Here is a 21,278-nt window from a genome sequence, read left to right as displayed (position 1 = left end):
GTGTGTGTGTGTGTGTGTGTGTGTGTACTTTCTGTCCGCACACACAGCCAGCAGAGGCCACTCATCCAAATTAATGTCCTTCAACGTCATTGGCCATCTGTGTGTGTGTGTGTTTGTGTGTGTGTGTGTGTGTCTTAAAGTGTGTGTGTGTATGAACGTGTCAGTTATTCCAACACCGCATCATGTCCTTTTAATTACTCAGCTAATTAGCAGCTGCAAAGCCATTGCATGTCTGAACACACAAACACACACACACACACACACAAGTACGCACACACACACAAGTACGCACACACACACACACACACACACACACACACACTCTCTCGCGGATCACATGGAACAGTGCTGATCAAACAAACAGATGCGTCCTCCTCCATGATGTCACTTCTCGTGGTCATCTGCTGACCTCGGCTGACCTCGCTCGCGCTTGTTTACATTAACAATCGATTCCCTTTTTTTTTTTCTCAAACGCACAGAGCTATTGTGAGCACGAATCTCTTCGCTGCACACGTGACGATTCGCAGAGGAGGAACAAAAAAAGTCTCTTTGAGGGAACGAGACCGACGACGGAACCGCCTGTGAAACTTTTCAGCATCACGACAAAACAAGTCGCTGCTTTTACGTACGTACAGTATTTTGCAAATCTGCTTTAAGTGCTAAATAAATAATGTTTCTGTCATTATTATGATTATAATCCAGGGCTCGACTCGTTCAGATGCGCTCTTTGCATTGAGTGCAACTTGGGTACATCCACATCATTTGTGCGTTCGGGGGGAGTAATAATAAAAAAACAGAACTGGGCGAAGAAACCAAGTTAAACTGTGGTAAAAAAGAGTGAGAGAGCAGCAATTACTCTATAATCCACCTCATCGGGTTTAAATACCGCAGCTCTCCACGCACCATCTCATCCAAATCTAGCGTTTCTTCTACCATCTTTTTTTCCCCCCCGTGTGGATCGCAGCGTAAAGCGGCGAGACACACTGTTCCTTCACCGAGCGCCCGTTTCCTGTTTTGGTGTGAGAAAATGTCAGGGGTAGTTTGGCGGTTGCCGAGCTGCAGGACTCTTAATAACAGCCTAGCGAGTATTTTCGATGCTTTTTTTTGCTCAGTCGGTCAATATGTGCCGTTATAAATCTTTAGATTTGTTCCAAACTGGAGCGACGAGGAAAATCACATGTTGCCTGGTAATTAACGATTTTGTTGTCATTGTGTTCATGGTGTTATGTTGTGTTTGACACTTCCAGTTCGGTTCCAGGTTTTTTTTTTTTAAGCCTGTGTACATCTTTGTTTTTCCTCCACAGAGTTCATAGAAGCAGTTAACTCAGTTTTATCACATCAAATCAACGCGTACGGCCGCTTGATCTTTTTTCAGTCACATCTCTTTTGTTAGCGAGCTGGACCGAGCCGACACGGACTCGACTGACTCTGTTGTTTTTCAGCGAACATGAGACTCTTTTTTTTTTTTTTTTTTTTGATCCCTGAAAAATCAGAGATGTGGGCAGCAATTCAGATGTCTGGAAGCGGACTAATCACATGTCTGGATCCCTCCTTCTGTCTCCCTCCTTCGCTCTGTCATCTCTGATCAAATCCGTAATGCGAGCACAACAAAGCTTCGCATTGATGTCTCCCAATCATGTGCACTCAAAAGGTTTTAAATAACATAAATAAGGTATGGAGGGAGCTCTCTTTCTTCTCCTCCCCTGTTCTCTCTCTCCATTTCTCAGTCCACGACTGACTCATCTTTTCTGTCTCTCTTTTCCCCCCTCGGTGTCGTCCTCCCCTCCATCCTTCCTTCCTTCCTCCACCATCTTTCCTTTGCATCCTCTCTCCCCCCCCACGTTATCTTTTCTCTCCCTCTACCTTTTTATCAATCCATCTCTCGGGCTCCCTCAGATCTCGCTGCTCTGCTTTCCTTTTTCTTTTTCCCCTCCCCTCCCTCCATCCCTCTGATGTGTTGCCGCGCTGTTGCCGTGGCAACGTGTGATTTGGGACACTCTGTTCGCCGTCTCGTTTTTGTGTGTGCGTGAGAGAGAGAGAGAGAGAGAGAGAGAGAGAGAGAGAGAGAGAGAGAGAGAGAGAGAGAGAGAGAGAGAGAGAGAGAGAGAGAGAGACAAGCGGGGGCGGGTTAATGTGTCTCAAAAGAAAGACTGAACATGTTTATACGTGAAACTGAGAAGAGAAGCGTCGCCAAATAATCAAAATGAAGAAAAAAAATGGAAAGCGACGAGCGCGTAACGGTGAAATTACGGAACTGAAAAAAAAAAAAAGGCCTGTGTGTGTTTGCTCGAGACGAATCGCCTGCGCGAAACGCGAAGAGGTAGAAAACTCAGCGCGGAGAAGACAGCGATGAATACATTAACCTTATTCAGCTGTTGTCGAGCAGCAGGAGAGGGGGAGGTGAGAAGAAACCGATGGAGGGGGAATACGGAGAAAGAAGACGCTCGGGATGGAAGAAAAAAAAAGGGAGGGACGGGATGGGCGAAAAACACAATAAAAACAAAACACGTCTCGATCTGATACGAGACGTTAGAGCAGAGGAGACATCTCAGAAGTCTAGATTTTCTTGGAAATGCGTAGAGGTTGTTTTTTTTCCTCTTTTTTTTTTCACGGGGAGACGAGGTGAGAGCCAGAGAAGGTTACAGCAGAAGAGAGGCCTCAGTGTGTTGGTGTACCAGAGCAGGCCCGGTTGCCTGGTAACGCCTCAGCAGTCTGATTGGAGGGAGCGTGGCGTGACTCAGCCTTATGTTGCACAGCCATTCCTCTGTGAAAAGCAACAGAGGTCTGGAAAAATTTAAAGCCAGTAGTTGAACAGGAAAAAAAAAAAAAAAAAAGGGCTGGGGACACTCAGCAGTGGAACCGGTGAGACGGAGATACAGTCGGAGATACAGGTGGAGGTGTTTGTTGTTGTTGACAATGAAGAAGAGTTTTATATCTGCTGTATGTCATCTGAATGTCATACATGTGTTCCATTTGACCAGGACTTCGACAAGGCTTTAGATTTTGGTGGAAAAAGAAAAAAACAATTTTTTTTTTTTACCTCTCGTTGGCAGCGAACACGAGGTGTGAACGAACACTGACATATTATCACCTTATTTACACGGCTCTCCGTTAAGTATTCTTCATTTGTGTAACTCTGTTTCTAATCTCTCCAAACTCCCAAAGGAAAGAGGCTCGTTAGCTGTTAGCAAGTCGAGGTTGGCTACAGATTCGGGTGATAATTCTCTCAGCGTTCATTAACGGCAACGTCACGTCGTCTCATTGTTTTAACACAAACATACTGATTATAACCTCTCCGAGGAAAGAAAAACTCATTGTTTGGATTGTTTTAGGAACCGCTAGGAACTGTTTAAAAGCTGGCAGTTGATTGGACGAACAATCTGCGCATCAAAGTCTGTCACCGGCTAACTTCAACCAAATCAGATCCACAGCAGGACAACATTAAGCCTGTTGGTAAATCAGACTTTTTTCGACAGAAACCAGTTGAGAGAAGAGCAAAAACACCTTTTCCCCATCGAGAAAAGCCCGCAGTTCTTCTTCTTTGCTGCTCTTTCAGTGAAGAATTACTTACCGAACCGTTGTTGTTTTCATTTGACTCGCTGGTCGTCACACTTAAACTACACCCGGTGGCCGCCAGTAGATCCGACGCCTGCGCGTTCGGCCAGAAGCGCAAGGCTGGCAAAATGGATTTGTGGGATCACATGACTCAGTTGATTTTTGCTAACTCAGCTGCTTTGCAAGGTCATAAAATGTGCAAGATTTTTAACAACCGTGCGTCTTGATCAAGTAATTCAAACTTTAAAAGCAATCCGAGAACCGTAAAACAACATTCATGGCTTGGATTCTTTTTGTTCTCTTTGGAGGATCAAATTCTAGTTTTTATAGCCCGTGAAACTCACAAAACACTTCCAGCTAAATCTTAATGTGTTTAAGTTGTTCTGTTCCCTTGTGATTGTACACCATATTTTTTATTTTTTTTTAAATAGACTCCGTCTCCACGGTGCTGAGTGAGGGGGTTTCCAGGAGCGGAGTCTAAAGAGTCCCCCCGTGAGACAAGACACACCAGGGACACTGTTGATGAGGGTGAATACCCCACCCACCCACCACTCCAGCCTCCACACAAACTCTTTTTCCTTTAGACAACCCTTTTTTTTTGTTATTTCTGACATTACATGTGCCCAAAAGGTCGTCAATTCAGCACGGCAGCTTTACGTACCAGTAAAGATGGGGCAGAGCTTCTCCCAGCAGGTGATGCCACCCTCAGAGGTGAACTGACCCAGGGAGACCTCCAGGAAGAAGACTGGCAGACCTCCGCCAAACAGGAAGATGAAGTAGGGGATGAGAAATGCACCTGGGCGGAGGGAACGAAGGGTGGAGCAACAGGAGTGAAAAACACGATCAGGATGAATTCAGAAACCAAAAGCGTTGTAACAAGTTTTTTTAACTAGTGATGAAGTTTTTGAAGCCTTACCTCCACCATTCTTATAGCAGAGGTACGGGAAACGCCACACGTTCCCTAAACCAACAAAACCGCCAGCCACGGACAGAACAAAGTCCAACTTGCTGGCCCACTTCTCCCGCTGAGGGTGTTTGCCCTCTGCCTCGTCTTCAGGCCGGGTGCCAGGGCTCTTTCCAGGAGACGGCTTCAGAGTGTCCTTGTGGAAATCTTTCAGGCACTGAAGTTTCTCTTTTTGAGCCATTCTGTGGAAAGAGGAGACGTGGGGAGAATTGGCTGTAATTAATCCACTGACATCAGCCTTTAATTAGTCGATACATTTTAAAGCTAAATAGACTTTCAGAGTTTAACAGGACCACTTGACGGCGTCTGGCTTCCTGCCAAAGTGGCTGTTAGACCAACGCCACACATGCACACTTTGGAAAAATAAAGACGAGGATGTTAACTTGGAAAACTATGAATATGTGACCGACCATTTCAACATTTCCAGCGTAGATTTGTACTGTATGTACTCAGTTCTACCCAATTTAGACGTTAAATGTCTTTTTCTAGTACATATAAAAACAGTAATTGTTGCAATCTGAATCAAACTTGTGATCTTAAACAAGCTACAGGAGAAACATCTGTAACTGATGAACGTCTGTTGCACGAGAACTATCTCCTGACCGATCAGCTGATGTGGCAGAAGAATAAATGTACGTTATTGTAGCTTGAGTCCCAAGTATGGAGCGTAATGCTCCATGACTTCCAAGAATATAAACGGTTTGTTTTCCACCACCCAGAAAGAACTGGGGATGTTTAATTCAGTTTGTTTAATCTAATACCAAACTATTCAACTCCACTTCTACTTTTAGCTTCCCCTTAACAACCTCTTGTTTGACTATGTTGTCACGTTTTATGTTCTTCACTCGAAGGCATTCATTAAAGTGATTCATCGGAGAGGTTTGAGTGTCAGCAGACCGATAAATTAAAACTTCCCTCAGTTATGCTCACTGTTTGTGCAAGACAACACAATGTCATCCACCGCCTAACCAACAAGCATCACTCTGGGTTCCGACAGCAGATTCAAATTTTTGATTTAAGTTGGACTCCTTTTTTATCTCAAGATAAAAAAGACTCCTATCAAAGGTTTTATTTATCAGGAATGTTCAAAACATGGTAAGATCCCCACCTAAGCATAAACCCTTGATTTCAAGGCTGTTCTATGAAGCATATCCAAACTCCAAACAACTGTATCAAGGCAAACAACATAAAAGTCAGTCGGCAGAGGAAAGGCAGGTATCAGCTCTAAAAGATAATATAAGCTTGAAAATGTCAACTTAAAGGAGCCCTTTTATACTTCTTGTTTGATTTCTTGCTCTTGTGCATGTAAAAGATCTTGAAAGCTAAAAAAGATCAACGGCCGAACCAACCAAAGCTCCTTTATCCCACAGAAAACACAGCTCCTTAAACGCCTCGTCAGAAGTCCCGCCTTAAATTCTGTGACTTCATGACATCACACTATGTTGCGTATCAAACGTTCGCAATCATTTATGCCTAGCAGCTAGTTTAGCACGTAAGAAACTGGTGATGGCTCAGGCATGTGTGAGTGGACCAATCAGATCAGACTCGGTATTCAGAAGGGGGAGGGGCCTTAAAGGAATGTAAATCTATTCTAAAACTAGGAACCTTAAAATAAGCATCATACGTCTCCTTTAATTGTTTAAGTGAGGGCTCTTTGGACTCGTTCCTGCAAAGGTGTAAGATTTTCTAATACTAATTCCCCACCGCCTCCCTGCCTTCCTCATTAAAGTTATTGAATACGACTCCTGCGATTGGCCGGATGTCTAATCGGCGCGATCGGGGCCACAATGACTCAAGCAGAGCTGTAAATTTCCACCTGACAATGGCCATGAGCGAGCGAGAGAGGGAGAGACAGACATACTTAGTAGTCAGCAGATGTCTGTCACTGTGGAAAATGTCATGTCTTTATCTCTCTCCATCTGCCAGGCTGCTGTGCCCTCAACTTCTCTCTTTGTCTCTCTAATTAATTCACTCTCTGTCTGACTTTGTGGAGAGATATTTACACAGGGTGGGGTCGAGGACAAGATTACGTTTTATATAAAATCCCATACGCCGTTTTCTGCATATTTAGTTTTTCCGTGTGTGTCGTTTCCAAAATAGTGTTTTCGTCACGCAAAAAAAGAGAATGAAAATCGCTTACATAAAAAAAAAAAGGATTAAGGATTTTCACAAAAGCACAAGTTGATTTACCCTCATGACTTACTTCAACAGGTAATTAATATCACTTAGAGGAAACTGAGACCACTTGCTTGTAAGCATGTGTGTGTGTGGAAGTATTTCCTGTTTGGACAGGCACCAGACTCCGGTATGCCTGCGACAAACTGTTAGCAGCAGTAAATAGTAATGGCCATGAGTGATAGTTATATTACTTCCAGTACGGAAGCGGACTGACATATTAATGTGACTCACATAACAAGGTATGAAAGATTAGAGGAAATCCTGCAACACTGGCTAACGCTCTTTGACCACTGAGAGGAGGGAATATTAAAGACTCTGTTATTATCTTGGTGGAGTGAAGCTGCTGCTGCTGGAGGCTTTAACACCAGGTTAAAATACCAAATTATGCTCAGATTCAGTGTGGTTAACCTCCTTAGAGATTACTTTCATACTTTTCGGGTTAAAAAACTGATTTACCTCCTGTTTATCAACCCAATTGTGGCAGTGATCAAGATGTGACCTCCAAAGTCAAGTGTAAGCGTTGGCAGCTCTTCGCTAGCATACAGCTAATTCAATGTAAAGTCAATCCTACTGTTTGGTGTGAACAACCACAAATGATCCACATCTAGTCTCAACTGCTGTATAGCAACAGGTTCCTTTAACGACCCTGTTGCTTTGGAGTTGAGTGTCATCACTAAAAAACTGAGAGTCAAAAGATAAATAAACCACAAACCTTTCAGATAACGACCCCAGAATGGACATGTAAATATCGAAAAGAAGAGGACCGAGAATTGAGCCTTGTGGCACTCCTCCTCATTTGGAACAACAACAAAAAACCCTAATGATCTCTACTTCTAATGAAAATGAACATATCCAATGGATGCCACTTTAGAGTCGAGTGTCATCACAAAATAAATGAAAGTCAAAAGAAAAATGAACCACAACCCTTATCCCTTAATACTAAAAAGTAGAGGACCGAGAATTGAGCCTTGTGGCACTCCTCGGAAGCTTTTTGTGAACATCCTGGAGAAGCAGTAAAGAATCGAAAGGAACCGAGTCGTGAGCGTGAGCGAGAAGGTGATGCTGCCATCACCGTCCAAAGAAAATAACTCCTCAAAATGAAAGCGATGAAACATTAGCAGGAAATTTCGAGTACAAAGCGAACTCCAGAGAGAGGGACTTTGGCCGTGGGAACCCAGATGAACTGTGGGACGATTTAAATCTCGGGCCAAAACCTCGGAGTAAAACATAAGAGACCCATTGTCTGGTTTTGTGTGTGTGAGTGTGTGTGCGAATGCTGGATCCAGACGTATGTAGTGACTTCAGAACCCAGCCAGCATCACACACACACATACACACACACACACTCACTAACCACTTACATAACACACTCTCCTATTTTAAGACCATGTACATTTCCACTGGGCTGACCGCCTATTAGATCCCCTCCCCTCCTCTCCTCGCATCTCCTCACATCTCCTCCTCCCTCCTCCTTCTCCTCCTGCTCTGCTCCACATTTCTTTCACTCCCTCTCCTCCACCCCCCCGTTTCCTGACATCCATTTTCCCCATTTACTCCTCCAACTCCCATTTATATATCATTCCTTGCCATTCGTCCTCTTTCTGCCTTCTGCTCGCTCACCCCCTTTTCTCCCGTGTCACTTACTTTTTAATCAGCTCCTCGTCATCTCAATTACTCGCTCTTTTGCACATCCTCGTTTCATCTTCCCCCTTCTCCGCCTGTTTCTCTGCTGTTCCCAACCTTTTCCGTCCATCCCCCCCCGCTCCCTCTCCCTCTCCTCTTTATTTCCCTTCACTGACTTCATACATATATTCATACCCTCCCTCCTTCCACACATCTCCACGTCCCTCTTGCTTTTCATTTTAGAGACATAGAAGAAGACAGTTAGGGTTGTCGCGCATGTTATCATGTGAGAGAAAACAAAAGAGGGAAATGAAGAGAGGGAGCGAGGCAGACAGAGGGGGGAGAAATAAGGGATGAAACTGAGGGGAGACAGGAAGTGCCGTTTTAAGTGAGAGAAAGAGAGACGAGGGGGAGTCAGACATGAAACGACTTAAAATTAAACATGTCAGAGAAAGTCACAGACGGCGAGAGTGACAACAAAAAAGCGAGTCACACGCAAAAACGAAAATAGATGTTTTTTTTTTTTTAAATCGGTATCAGTCACAAGATTAAGAGACGGAGCCACGACTGCAGAAAAAGTTCCAAGAATAAGTTTCCGTGTGAGGTGCCAGGATGTATAAAAAAAGGTGAGACAACACCGGTCAGAGACACTTAAGGTGTTCATATTCTTTTAGAGTATTGATTCCGGCTCAGTTTCTTTCATTCAGGTCCGAGCAGATCAAAAGGTTTCAGACCTGTTAACATCTGCTTTATAATGAAAGACCAGGGCCTGTTTGAAATGACCTCATTAATATCGGTTACCAGTTGTTCTGTAAAGAAAACAAAAAACATCAAGCGTCATTTTGGTTGTTGGCCCCGTCAGAGCTTGGCCCCCGCTCTTATCCCGCTTGTGTCAGTTTAACTTTAAGCTGGAGCTTATCATGAATTACGTGCTTGCTGATGGAAAAAAATGCCAGCTTTTATCATTTCAACCCCGCATTTATGTCTTATCAGATATGTCGGGAGCACAAACTGCCAACTTGCAGATTCCACACGGACGCCGTGGAGTCGGAGCACAAAATATCCTGCGGCCGGAAGGTCTGAGTGACACGATTTTAAGCTCATCGATGTTACTGTCAGTAGAGATGTAAACAAAATCAATGAGAAAGACATCAATATCGTCATCACGAGTCGTGACACAAGTCAGTCAGTCAGTTCAGCTTGATATCCTGTATGAGGCGAACATTTTCATAGCATATCCTCAAATAATGCACGGCTTCTATTCGTTTAAACCTGCAATATAAGACTGTTGGCCACTAGGGGGCGACATAATACGCGTTACAAAATACGAACAATTTTTAAGTTAATAAATATGTCTTTAAGGCTTCGTTTTGCTCTTCAAGAACTCCCCTGAAAGAAGTAAAAAGTCTCTTTAGCAGCTGAATTTTTCATTAATTTCACCAGCTGGTCGCTAACTTCTTCCGCTCTTTTGCCGTCTTGGTGCTGAGCAGAAGCTTTTCACTGAATAAAAGCTGCATGTTGTGGCTGAAAAAGACACTTTGAGAGCGATGCAAGGAACGAGAAAGAGTTACGCTGCAGGCGGGAAAACAAAAACGGTGAGCTGAAAGACGCTAAAGCGGATTGTTGGGCTGAGGGCTCATCACAGCGAGCAGCCCCGACTTAAATAGTTGAGGTTTTACAAAGTTGGGATTTAAACTATTTAGTATCTTCTGTCAATTTATAAAATGTATAAACCCTTGTGGTAACGTGAGCTCCCTCTAGTGGCACCCGGCTGAATCAAACAAATATATATATATATATTTTTAAAGAAGTTAGATATTAAAATGCTGCAGAATATCAAATGAATGCATCTCCGTTAAGAAAAATTCAATTTAAAATAAGTTTTGTTATTCAGGCTGCTTTTAACGACATCATCCATGATTGTTTATGAGCTAAACTCTTGCTGTGATGGCGAGATTGTAAGCGGAGGTGAAATGAACGGTTCAAAACACCAGAAACGCGAACTATCCAGAAGAAGAGGTGGAGGGTCTTGGTGAGCCAAATATTTTTTTCGACGGTACATAATCAAAAAAATGTTTATAGGCAAAAGGACGAACCCAACAAATGAGCAACAGATTCATTGATCATGAAAGTAATCATTACGTTTCATTCCTACTTTGAGTGCGTTTGGCAAAAATGCTTCCCCACTCTGGTGCCATCTGGTGGCGGAAAGGAGGATGACACTTTAGCAAAAAGCGTCGCGTGCTGCTGATTGTCTGACAAATATTCAACACATAACTTCAAGGTGCGCAGTTTAAAAAGAATATTATGCATCATGAACATCTCTCCAATTTTCTTAATGTCCCATGATTCTCAGCACCTTTACAATTTCTTTGCTCAGGCTGCCAAAGTGACCGCTGCTCTGTCCCCGTCTCTCATTCACCTTGAAACACAATGATTGGCTTCAATCATCCTGACGTTGTGTGAGAAGATGTGCACTTGGCACCAGGCGGCTGAAATAACCGTCATCCGTTTTAATAACATTAAGGCCCGACACTTCCCGGGAGAGCTGGCTGTAAATCAGCATCTTTACCGCTCTCACCTTCAGCTGGGAATTAAACCCTCCGAAGCTTCTGACCACAACTGTTCGCTACAGCTGCAACACAATGCTGACAGATAACAGGAGGGGGGGGAACTCCAACGACACTGAAAGGGTTGTGTACTAATGTCAGTGGGCGACTATATAGATATATACATAAATATGGGCCAGTGGTTCACGCTGGTTAATTCGTACAGTGAGTGTGAAGGTCCAGCCGGAGCTGGAGTCAAGGACACGAGCTCATAAAAGTTTGAAGGCAGCTCCTGCAGCGTAAAACCAGGTGATGCTTCTATTTCACTCAAGACTCGCTCTCGCCCTCTCTTAGATTTCAGAGAAACTAGTCTGGGAAGGCACACACACACACACACACACTCACACACTCACACACTCACACACACCACTAACCTCGGGTTACTGACTTGATAAATGATTTAACAGCAAACAAGCCCGGAGTTAAAACAGTAACTTTTATTGCTTACGACACGACTTTCCAAAATTCCAGAAACATTTTTTACCCAAGTTAATCTCCACCCGGGCCAAAAAGGTCGAAAGGTGCTACTGCAAACACGCAACTGTGTTTGTTTTTCCTTGGAATTCCCCCGGGGCACGGAGGATGTGATGCTTTTCGTGTGTTCAAGTGAAGCTCTTCTTTAAAAAACAGGCGGCTCAAGAAGTAGAACTTTGCAGAGCTGCAAGAGAGAAGCCCATCCATAAAAAAAACCACAGAACCTTGAGGATGACTACCTTCAGTCCTGGATCATGCAAGCCCTTTAGCGCAATAAGAGCGTTTCAAGGTGTCGACACACTGCAAGAATCACGATCCTGAATCATCTCGCTCCTCCAATCGATGCCAGTCAGCCTCTGCTCGGATGTGTCGAGACACGGCGTGCAGACGTGAGCGCAGATGTGACGGGAATCTCGCACTGATCACACGCTGACTCACCAAACGGGACACAAGCGAAACAAAATGACGAGTCGACCCCGAGGTGCGTCTCTTGTGAGCTCTGATGCCACGCCGAGCTCACGGCGGGTCGACTCAGAAGTGTCACATATACATCAGCTCAACGAGGACCCTACAGGAGAGCCAGCTAGGAAACAACGGTGGTTCCACCCCTACAACACATATCACAACACAAAACTCCTCCACTCAGGGGTTCAAGGTGGGAGTTTTGGCGTGTTCAGGGCCTTTTTCCATCCCGACAGCGGTGCACTTCCGAGCCAAAACGCTGAATACTCTCACCTCTCAGCACATGCACCACCGCAAAACACCAAACATGGTCATGGGGTTGGAGTTCGAAAGCAGTGCGCTCAACCAGACTTAACTTTCGCCAAACTGACGCCAAAACTGACTTAATATGTGAGCGCCTGAACTTTAAGAAGCGTGGTGTTTAAACAGCCTTGAGGGGTTGTTCCTTCGACTCTGAGGGTTAACAACTCGCAGCAATTTTCCTGTGTTGGCCCAAAACAAGCCACAAACCCCGATACTGAAGCGACACATGCCTGCAGGCGCGTTTCAGAAAGACTGTTTGACGATTCTAAATACACACACATACAGAATATATATACACGCATTTTGCAATTTGAAAAACTGGCCTCACTGTCAACATTTATCCAACACAAAAGAGAATTTAAAAAAAAAAACAAAAAAACACAAAGCCTTCCTCATTGTCACAGCAGGTTGTTAATCATAAAAAGGGGTTGATCACCAAAAAAATAACAAATTAGAGAGGCAGAACGTGAGAGAGGAAAGAGGAAGCGAGAGAGCGAGAGAGAGAGAGAAAGAGCGAGAGAGAGAAGCAGCGCGCGGTGTGCAACGTGCGCCTGACGAGCATCTCCGCCTCCTCAGCGCTCCGAGCGCTTCACTTCCCCTTTCTAACCCTCCAGAGCAATAACGGAATTAAACGAGATCGGCTTAAAAAATTAATAGAATCACGCGAAAAAATGAATCACACGAGTGTTTTTTATGTTCGTCCGATTGTCCTACAAATAAACAAGAGATGGATAAAAGGACAAAAAGACAGAAAAAGACGGAAAAGGGGGAAATAAAAGACAGAATTTGTGGAAAATTGAATCGAACACCTCAAGGTGTAACTGGATTCGCCCGATATCAATTAAGTAAAGGAGAGAAAATACCGAGAAAGCGATCAGAAAACGTAAATAAATGAGGAAATTCACGCATGTGTGGTGCGCATGTGGGAGACAATCAGCACCTCACACATGTAAAACACATGGAGGAAGAAAAAAAACACATTTTATTTTATTTTTTTTATGTATGAATATATACACGCATCAGCCGTGTTGCATTAAAAAGCAATTAGGAAATAGAGAACACAGTATCCAGAGCGCACAGAGACAGAGAGAGGGAGAAACAGCCTTTATCCAAATGTGCATCGCAGCTTCCTCACCAGGAAACACATCCCTGCTCTCACACACACACACACACACACACAGACACACACACTGCCATCAATAAAAAACACCTCTAAATGCAACAAAAATCAATAACACATCAGTATGTCTCACACGTGAAACTCTCTCAATTGCACCCCCTTAAAAAGCCACACAAAAAAAAAAATCTTCATTCAAATCATTCAAAACGCAGATCTAATTTAAAACACGAAATAATAATTCTAATTAAAAACATCTTTAAATAAAAGAAGAAGCGCAGAACAGTCATCCCTCTGAGGGGTTTTTGCTTTGTAGGTGTGCAGCGAAGATGTCGTTTTTTTTTTATCCATTATTTTTTTTTCTCCTCTTACCTGTTCTGTTGATGTGATTTTGTATATTATTTTGTCCTTTTAATGTCCTTTGAGCGCGGTCCCTTCTCCCTATGTCGTCTTGTCCGTGTCCTCCTGTGTCCGTGAGAGCGACTGAGGCTTGGACGCGTCGTTGCCTATATTTTAGCCTGCTTATAAGCCCCTCTTTCTGACCTTTGTCTCTTAAAACAGGGGGACCAGAGACATCAGCGGCAGTGGAAAATCACCGGCCTGCCTCCTCTCAGAGCAACAGGAGAGCTGTGTGTGTCGGACGCCTTCAGGGTCCGCGGGAAACCTCGGAATTCTCGCAAAGTGCGCCGTTACACGAAGGAGTAGCAGATGGCTGCGATCTTCGTCTTCTCAAAATCCACTGGATGAACCCCAAAAATGGATCGTGTGGTGAGGGCTAGTATTTGTCTCACCTCAAGAGGCATTTAATGTTTTTTTTTGTTTTTTTAATGACAGTCTCTGTGCTGTCTGTCTTTCTTGCCTCCTGCCACAGTATCACATGTGGCCTGACAATTATTGTTTTATTCTCCAAAGGCTGAGGCGAGCAAAAAAATTGCAAAAATGGCAATAAAACACAATATAAAGATCGCACACAAGATGAATAACTCCGTCTGATGCTCGCCAGCCTCTTTATGACACGTTAACCATCAACAGACCCCGGGATGGAACTTGAAATAAAGCCCAAACATCTTTCTGCCACACAAACACACATCTTCAACGCTCCATTTTTTTTTAATTTTTTTTTATCATCGACAGCCGGCCATAAGCATTTAAAGCTTCCACTGAGTGATACGGTGATGTTTTCATTTGTCAAACCAGGACAGTGAGATTTACGAGCAGCACCTGAACGCAGCATTAAGGAGCATTAAAGTGGCAGCCCCCCCCTCCACCCCTCCACCAACCCATTTCACGAGCTGGTTGGTCGGTATCTTAACGAGCACACGCTCAGATTCTCAAGCGCGCCCCCGGCTACACACACACACTCACACACACACACACACACACCTACCTTACGCGCGTGACGCTGAGCAGTCGCTGGAGAGCACGCGCTGATGGAAATAAAGGAACAGTGTGAGGAGTCCTGTGCAGCTGATTTCTGCATGTGGAGGCACAGCAGCAGCTCTGATTCCTGTTAAAACATGATGATCGTTTTGTATGTGAGATGTTCATCTACGTGAAATTATTAGGACTCATTGAAAAGAATTAAAAATAATATTTTTTGCAGCTTTAATCATTTTACAGCGTCGATGTGGAGGCATAATTAAAACATCAACATACTCCGGATAACACTCCTCATACCTTCTCATCCATATTTTCAGCTAGACACTCAAATGTTCACAACACTGTGACATTTTTTAAAACCATTCATGATTTTTTTTTCACATTCACAGTTTTAAGTGTTCATGTAATTTTGATTAGAGTGATGTTACGGGTCAGACCGGGAGGTATCATCTTCAGAGCGGAGAGCAGCTTTATACGCCTCTTAGAAATCTCTCTTAAACATGCTCGTACTCCGGCAAGCTCTCTTCATACATTACTTCTACTTCAGAAAGTCACCTCCAGGTGACAGGAGTGCTCAGCAGCCACTGCACTGACTCCAGTGTAAACTGAAAACAGAAATGTTAGTAGAAAAGCAGTTGCTATGATTTACACATCTTTGACAGTACAGAACTTTAAAGCGAGGGTTGGTGACTTACTGAAACATTTACTGGTTATAGTCCAGTGGCACAACAGCAGCCAACATTTCCAAATAGTTACATGCTAGCTTAATGGCATTGAGTACTAAAAACAGCCATGTTTGTTGTTTAATGTTCATTATAAAAATGTTTTCTGCTATGTGTGAGACATGAGATGGATATGGTTTGTGATGACAACAAAGTGCTGCTCTAACAGTACACTGCACCTGAGCCTGTTGTCCAGCAGCTAACTTGGTAGCACAAAGCACACAGCCTTTGAGCATGCTGTTTAGCAGCTAACCGTAGAATAAAGGCTTTGAGCCTGTCATCAGCAGCTAACTCAGCAGCATGAAGCACACGGCCTGTATCTCTTTTGTTTAGCAGTTAATTCAGCAGCATGAAGCACTCAGTCCCTGAACCTGTCGTTCAACAGCTAATTCAGTAGCACAAAACACACAGTCCCTGACCCTGTCGTTCAGCAGCTAACTCGGTAGCACAAAGCACACAGCCCTTGAGCATTCTGTTTAGCAGCTAACAGTAGAATAAAGGCCTTGAGCCTGTCGTTCAGCAGCTAACTCAGAAACACAAAGCACACAGCCGTTGAGCATTCTGTTTAGCAGCTAACAGTAGAATAAAGGCCTTGAGCCTGTCGTTCAGCGGCTAACTCAGTAACACAAAGCACACAGCCTGTAAGTCTTTTGTTTAGCAGCTAATTCAGCAGCATGAAGGACACAGTCCTGACCCTGACCATGTCGTTTAGCAGCTAACTCCATAGCACAAAGCACACAGCCCTTGAGCATGCTGTTTAGCAGCTAACAGTGGAATAAAGGCCTTGAGCCTGTCGTTCAGCAGCTAACTCAGAAACACAAAGCACACAGCCGTTGAGCATTCTGTTTAGCAGCTAACAGTAGAATAAAGGCCTTGAGCCTGTCGTTCAGCGGCTAACTCAGTAACACAAAGCACACAGCCTGTAAGTCTTTTGTTTAGCAGCTAATTCAGCAGCATGAAGGACACAGTCCTGACCCTGACCATGTCGTTTAGCAGCTTACTCCATAGCACAAAGCACACAGCCCTTGAGCATGCTGTTTAGCAGCTAACAGTGGAATAAAGGCCTTGAGCCTGTTGTTCAGCAGCTAACTCTGTAGCACAAAGCACACAGCCCTTGAGCCTGTCATTCAGCAGTTAACTTAAGATCTTGAGCGCACTTGTTCACACCTGAAGTACCACTTCAGACTTCATCTATATATTCTGCAGAGGGTTTAAAGTGAACTATAGTATAAATATCCCTCTAAATCTGTAGCACCTTTAACGCTTCCTGAACAAATAAGGACAAAATAACCATTGACAGCAAAGTGAAATCTGTGATAATTTAAATTTAACACCACAAATCCAGCTTAAATTCAAAATACAGTACTGCAGTAGTGTTATTTTATTTGAGGTTGGATGTTCTTGTACATATCTTTACAATCTTAATGGGCCTTGCTGTGCTCTATTACAGCCTTTATGTCAATATAATGTTCCTCTAGATGCCAACCGCAGTGCTTAATGAGTTTGATGGTCTTTAATGGTGACTGTTGTATTTCTATAATACTCCAATGGTCTCTCCAATACTATTTTATATTATTGCTATCAATTCTTTAGGCACTTATTAAGATTCAGTATGTCCCAGCATACATTATGATATTTTTCTCCGGCAAATTTGTAGTTTTACAGTAATCTTTGTTTACAACCTCAGTGTTTATTGCAGGCAGACAACAGTTTGCAACAAATGGTCCACAGAGGATGTTTTCATTCAACTTTTCTCCAATTCCCAGTAGTTTTCTTGAGAATTAATGGTTGGATTTCCATGTAACAGGTAATAATGATCCTGTTACGTGCTAAATCTAATGTTTTGGAAATTTACTAGCACCAAAGTAGGGCCAGTTGGGCAGTTTGCCATAAAAACTACTCAGCACATTCATACTCAACACCAAATTTGGTGAACGCGATGCAGCGACTCGTAATCTTATCTACTTCAAGAAAACTTTTCTTTGGTAATGCAAAGTGGTGTTTATGATAACACAGAGTGGGTGGTTATCCAAGAGTTTACCGTCAAGATGTTCTATTCGAAAACTTTAAAAGAAAATTTAAAAAAAAATGTGTCCCTTTGTATAACAAGTCACTTCGGTACATCGAAGAGCACTCAAAAGAAACAGTCGGCGTGCAGAAGGTCATGTAAGAAACAGTCTCTGAGCTGAAAGCCTTCGTCTGTTCCCCCTGCTGCATCTTTTTCTTTCTCCGGCTGAGTATTTCAGTGTTGCCAAGGAAATAACCATCAGAAAAGAGCTGATAAATGATTTGAATACTTAGACAGACGTGGTAATGTCGAGGCTGGCAAAAATGTCTGACGAGGAAAAAGAACTAGCACAATAACAGAGGCTTGTTTACATATCAGTCACTGAATTCAAATTTCAAGGAAAGGGGCATAAAAATTATTAACCGAGCCGTCTGTTGTCTGCTGCAGACGTAGACCCTAGCAAAGCTGTCCGATTTTTATTAAGTGTGTGTACATTTTACATGTTCAACATCGACGACTGCAATCTTTCAGCTCTACCGTTCTGCAGCTTTTACAAATACATGTGTGCTTATTCTCTTTTTAGAAAAGGTTTCCAAGCATCTCCCTGCAGCTGCGATGGAAAATTACTCTCACTTGACCAGTGAAGCCGATTTAAACCCTCGGAGCGAGGTGTTGACAGCTTGTGTTAACCTATGTCCTAAAAACTCTTTGTATCCACGTCTTATCTCGAGCCCTCGACCGGGAGTTAATTTCCCCCCCGACACTGTTTTTCAAACACTATCTCACTACTTTGTTTACACTGGCTTCATGTAATGGCCGACTACACCCTCCCAGATCTGAGTTCTGGTTGTGGGAGGCACAGATGAGGAAATGAGGTTAATGCAAATGTGAGAACAACAGATTGAAAGGCACACGAGTGGCGGCCAAAATGGATGTGTGTTTTGAGACCGCTCGTTAAAATACTTACTTATTTACTAGTTTGCATTTGTTTGCAGTGAAGCCAGGAATCCACAGTCTTCTGTGGCCTTCAGGTAGTTCTTGTAAAGCTTTGAGGTATGTGATTATCCTGCTGTCCTAATCAAAGTCGCTATCAAACCATTATTTACCTGTATACTTTGCCATTATTCCCATTTTGACTTTTCTACAGAATGTGTGATATCATGTTCACATCAAATGTTTAGGACTTGTCTGTCATATCGGGAGGTGGAGAGGATGTTGAGGGAGTTACAAGTCTCAAAGTGTGAAATAAGGGAGATTTTTGGTGAGTGATCGCAACATCCCAAGCTGTGTTTGTGGCGACCAAAACAGGTATTTTAAGCCAAAACACAATCTTTTTCCGAACCCTCATCAAGTGATTTTGCGCCTAAACATAACAAGATTATAAGCACAGCTTCGTCAAAAAAATAAAATCGAACCAAAAGAAATGGTAAGTTGCAACATAAAGAAATGAAAAGACCCAAATAAATCTGTGGTTTGCAGAAACATACATTGCTAACATTCATTCTGGGGACTGGGTTGCTCTCTCTGTCTCCAATATCCCCAAATTAAATAAATAAACTTGATGAGTGAGCAAGTGTTGAGAAGTTGTGAGTGCGGAGGGTCCAACTCGTGCTCTTCACAGTCCTGCGTTTGCGGGCTCTTTTTGTAGGCTACTCGTGTTTTGAGGCTTCTCCAATACTTTAACAGAGCAGACGGAAAAGATCTGCTGCCTGTTCAGTTCAATAAAGTTCTGTCATCAGTGAACAGAAGTCATTTTTAAGGGCAGGAGATACCATAAACCCTCAATGGTTCATGCAAACAATGAGACAGCAATGCAAAAAAACATAATTAAGAATGATTCAACCAACACTCAGGATTGTTGTGCAACACTGAATATGAGTGCAAAAGGAATGAAAATTATTAATTTCCTCTGAATTTTTTCTTAGGCAGGGGAGTCCGTGTCACTGTGGAGGGTTCAGATTCCCATGACCTAATTTAAATAGCATTCTTGCCGTCAAAATGAAACTATTCAAATAGATATGATTGCAGCGGATGTTTATTATTGCGATCACTTTATTTTCCTGGGCTACCGCATGCACTTTGTGTCAGGTCACCTCACAGTGGAGCTTTATCTATTGAGAGCAACTGTGGAGCGTCCATGTGTCGCCAAAGTTAACTGGGGAAACGGGCATGGCGGCGCTCGCCGACCAGGGCAGCGCGGCGAAGATAAGGCTGGTTTCAGTTTTAATGTTTGGCAACAATCTAACAACATTTCACAAAACGGAGAAAAGAAACCTGAAGCGGTTCGATAAAGTGCTCTTTTACTTGAAATAAAGCGTCCTCCAGCAAACCTGGATATCTGCACCTTTCGCTCCACCCAGGTCTGCGATTGGACGGCAGCACGTCTCAGCCAATCGGCGGGCAGGGACGGTTTATTTCCACCATGTCATGATGAACTCAATGACCCCCCTGTGAACTAATTAGAACACAATTATACAGCACCGTGTAGAAAGAAGGGCTCTCGAATGATTTCATACTGTTATGGATTTTTTTTTTCCAGACTCGCGCTGCTTCTCTGAGTGTCATCTATAAAACATAGTTAGAAAGCAACCAGACTTGCCATGCATGTCTTGTCGCTCATTAGTTTAGCCTCTCTGCCTGTGTTTGTCAGATTGTGCCTGTGTTGGTTTTATCTGCGTCTTCAGTTTTGAAATGTGATCACATGTTTTGAAGTGTTAAACCACATAAAGGCACGTCTCCGTCCTGCCTCGCATCAACGGCTCAGGCTGCTGCTGCTCCTGCTGCTGCTGCTGCTCCTGCTGCTGGTGTTGTGGTGGTGTGGGTGATATTTTCTTGGCACACGTCGGGCACATTATAACCAAACAGAACAATGTTTTTTCTAGCAATGATGACATATTCATGACCCAGGAGGATCCACTGTAAGCCAAGTGGAGGAAAATAACAAAAACAAACCGGAGAAACAAGTTTTGAAAATCGATGCGCCGCTCGGTGTTCTGAGAACACCGTCAGGTATAAAATATGAAAGGACGAGTTTAAATCCAGTCAGTTTCTATTCACTTCTGTGCTGAAGGACAGCGAAAGAAAAGAGGTTTTGTAGTCCGCAAGACTTCTCTCGAGCTCTGCAGCAAGTAAACAGTGTTGTATTCTCCTACACAGCTGAAAAAGTCTGAGAATTTATATTATTGTCCGACATTAACCATGTTATTTACACCTGCACATATTTTTGAGCTTAAGATGTACTGAACACAACCTGGTACCGGATGAAACTGACTTATTGGACAACTTGATTGGCTGCACTGTGACGTCTCACACTCTGAGACCTGAAGTGTTAAAACACACTCGATGCTGGCACCAGTGACCACAGGCGTCGATTCACGTAAACTGGTCATTGTGTTTGTGTTTTTATATGCTTTTTTGTTGTTAATACTGCACATACCAACTTCTGCTCTTATAACATGAAGTGTAATTGTTTAAAAGGATTACTCTAACTTGGTATGCAGTCATGTTAAGAGTACCAAAAAGTAATACTTATACATAAATATCGATGTTAAAACATTATTTTGGTAAAGGTGCGAGTCAACGAGATGGACAGTAGTTGAGTAAAAGTCTTAAAATGTCTGATTTTATATGTACTTATGTGTCAAAAGTAATTTTCTTTCAATAAATGTTGTATACTATTGATATTCAGCATCTGTCTGATATTCAGAATCAGTGTTTTGCTTTGGTGGAAGTGGTACAAATACAAGTACCTAAAAAATAAATACAGTTCTCGTATTATATATACTTTAATGTTGAAGATACAAACACTGCATTTGTGTAATGGGATACAAATAGTGATGGAATGTAACTTAACTATTATTATTTTGTATTTGTTAAGCTGCCA

At 43.0% G+C, this 21,278-nt stretch overlaps 1 protein-coding gene across 1 annotated transcript in view; it reads right to left on the bottom strand.

Annotated features, from left to right (window-relative positions):
• LOC115582985 (sodium- and chloride-dependent taurine transporter-like) overlaps positions 1 to 13,947 on the bottom strand; it is a 36,056-nt gene extending 22,109 nt beyond the window's left edge. Inside the window, exons 1-3 of the mRNA XM_030419299.1 lie at positions 13,658 to 13,947; positions 4,472 to 4,701; positions 4,217 to 4,351 (exon numbers count right to left, since the gene is read on the bottom strand). Of these exons, the coding sequence (XP_030275159.1) occupies positions 4,217 to 4,351; positions 4,472 to 4,700 (364 nt within the window). The 5' untranslated portion in view covers position 4,701; positions 13,658 to 13,947. The remainder of the gene's footprint in view (positions 1 to 4,216; positions 4,352 to 4,471; positions 4,702 to 13,657) is intronic.
• Positions 13,948 to 21,278: the final 7,331 nt, after the last annotated feature.

This window comes from Sparus aurata, chromosome 6 (assembly GCF_900880675.1).
Source record: "Sparus aurata chromosome 6, fSpaAur1.1, whole genome shotgun sequence".
Classification (NCBI taxonomy): domain Eukaryota; kingdom Metazoa; phylum Chordata; class Actinopteri; order Spariformes; family Sparidae; genus Sparus; species Sparus aurata.
This window is presented reverse-complemented; position numbering and strand designations above follow the sequence as displayed.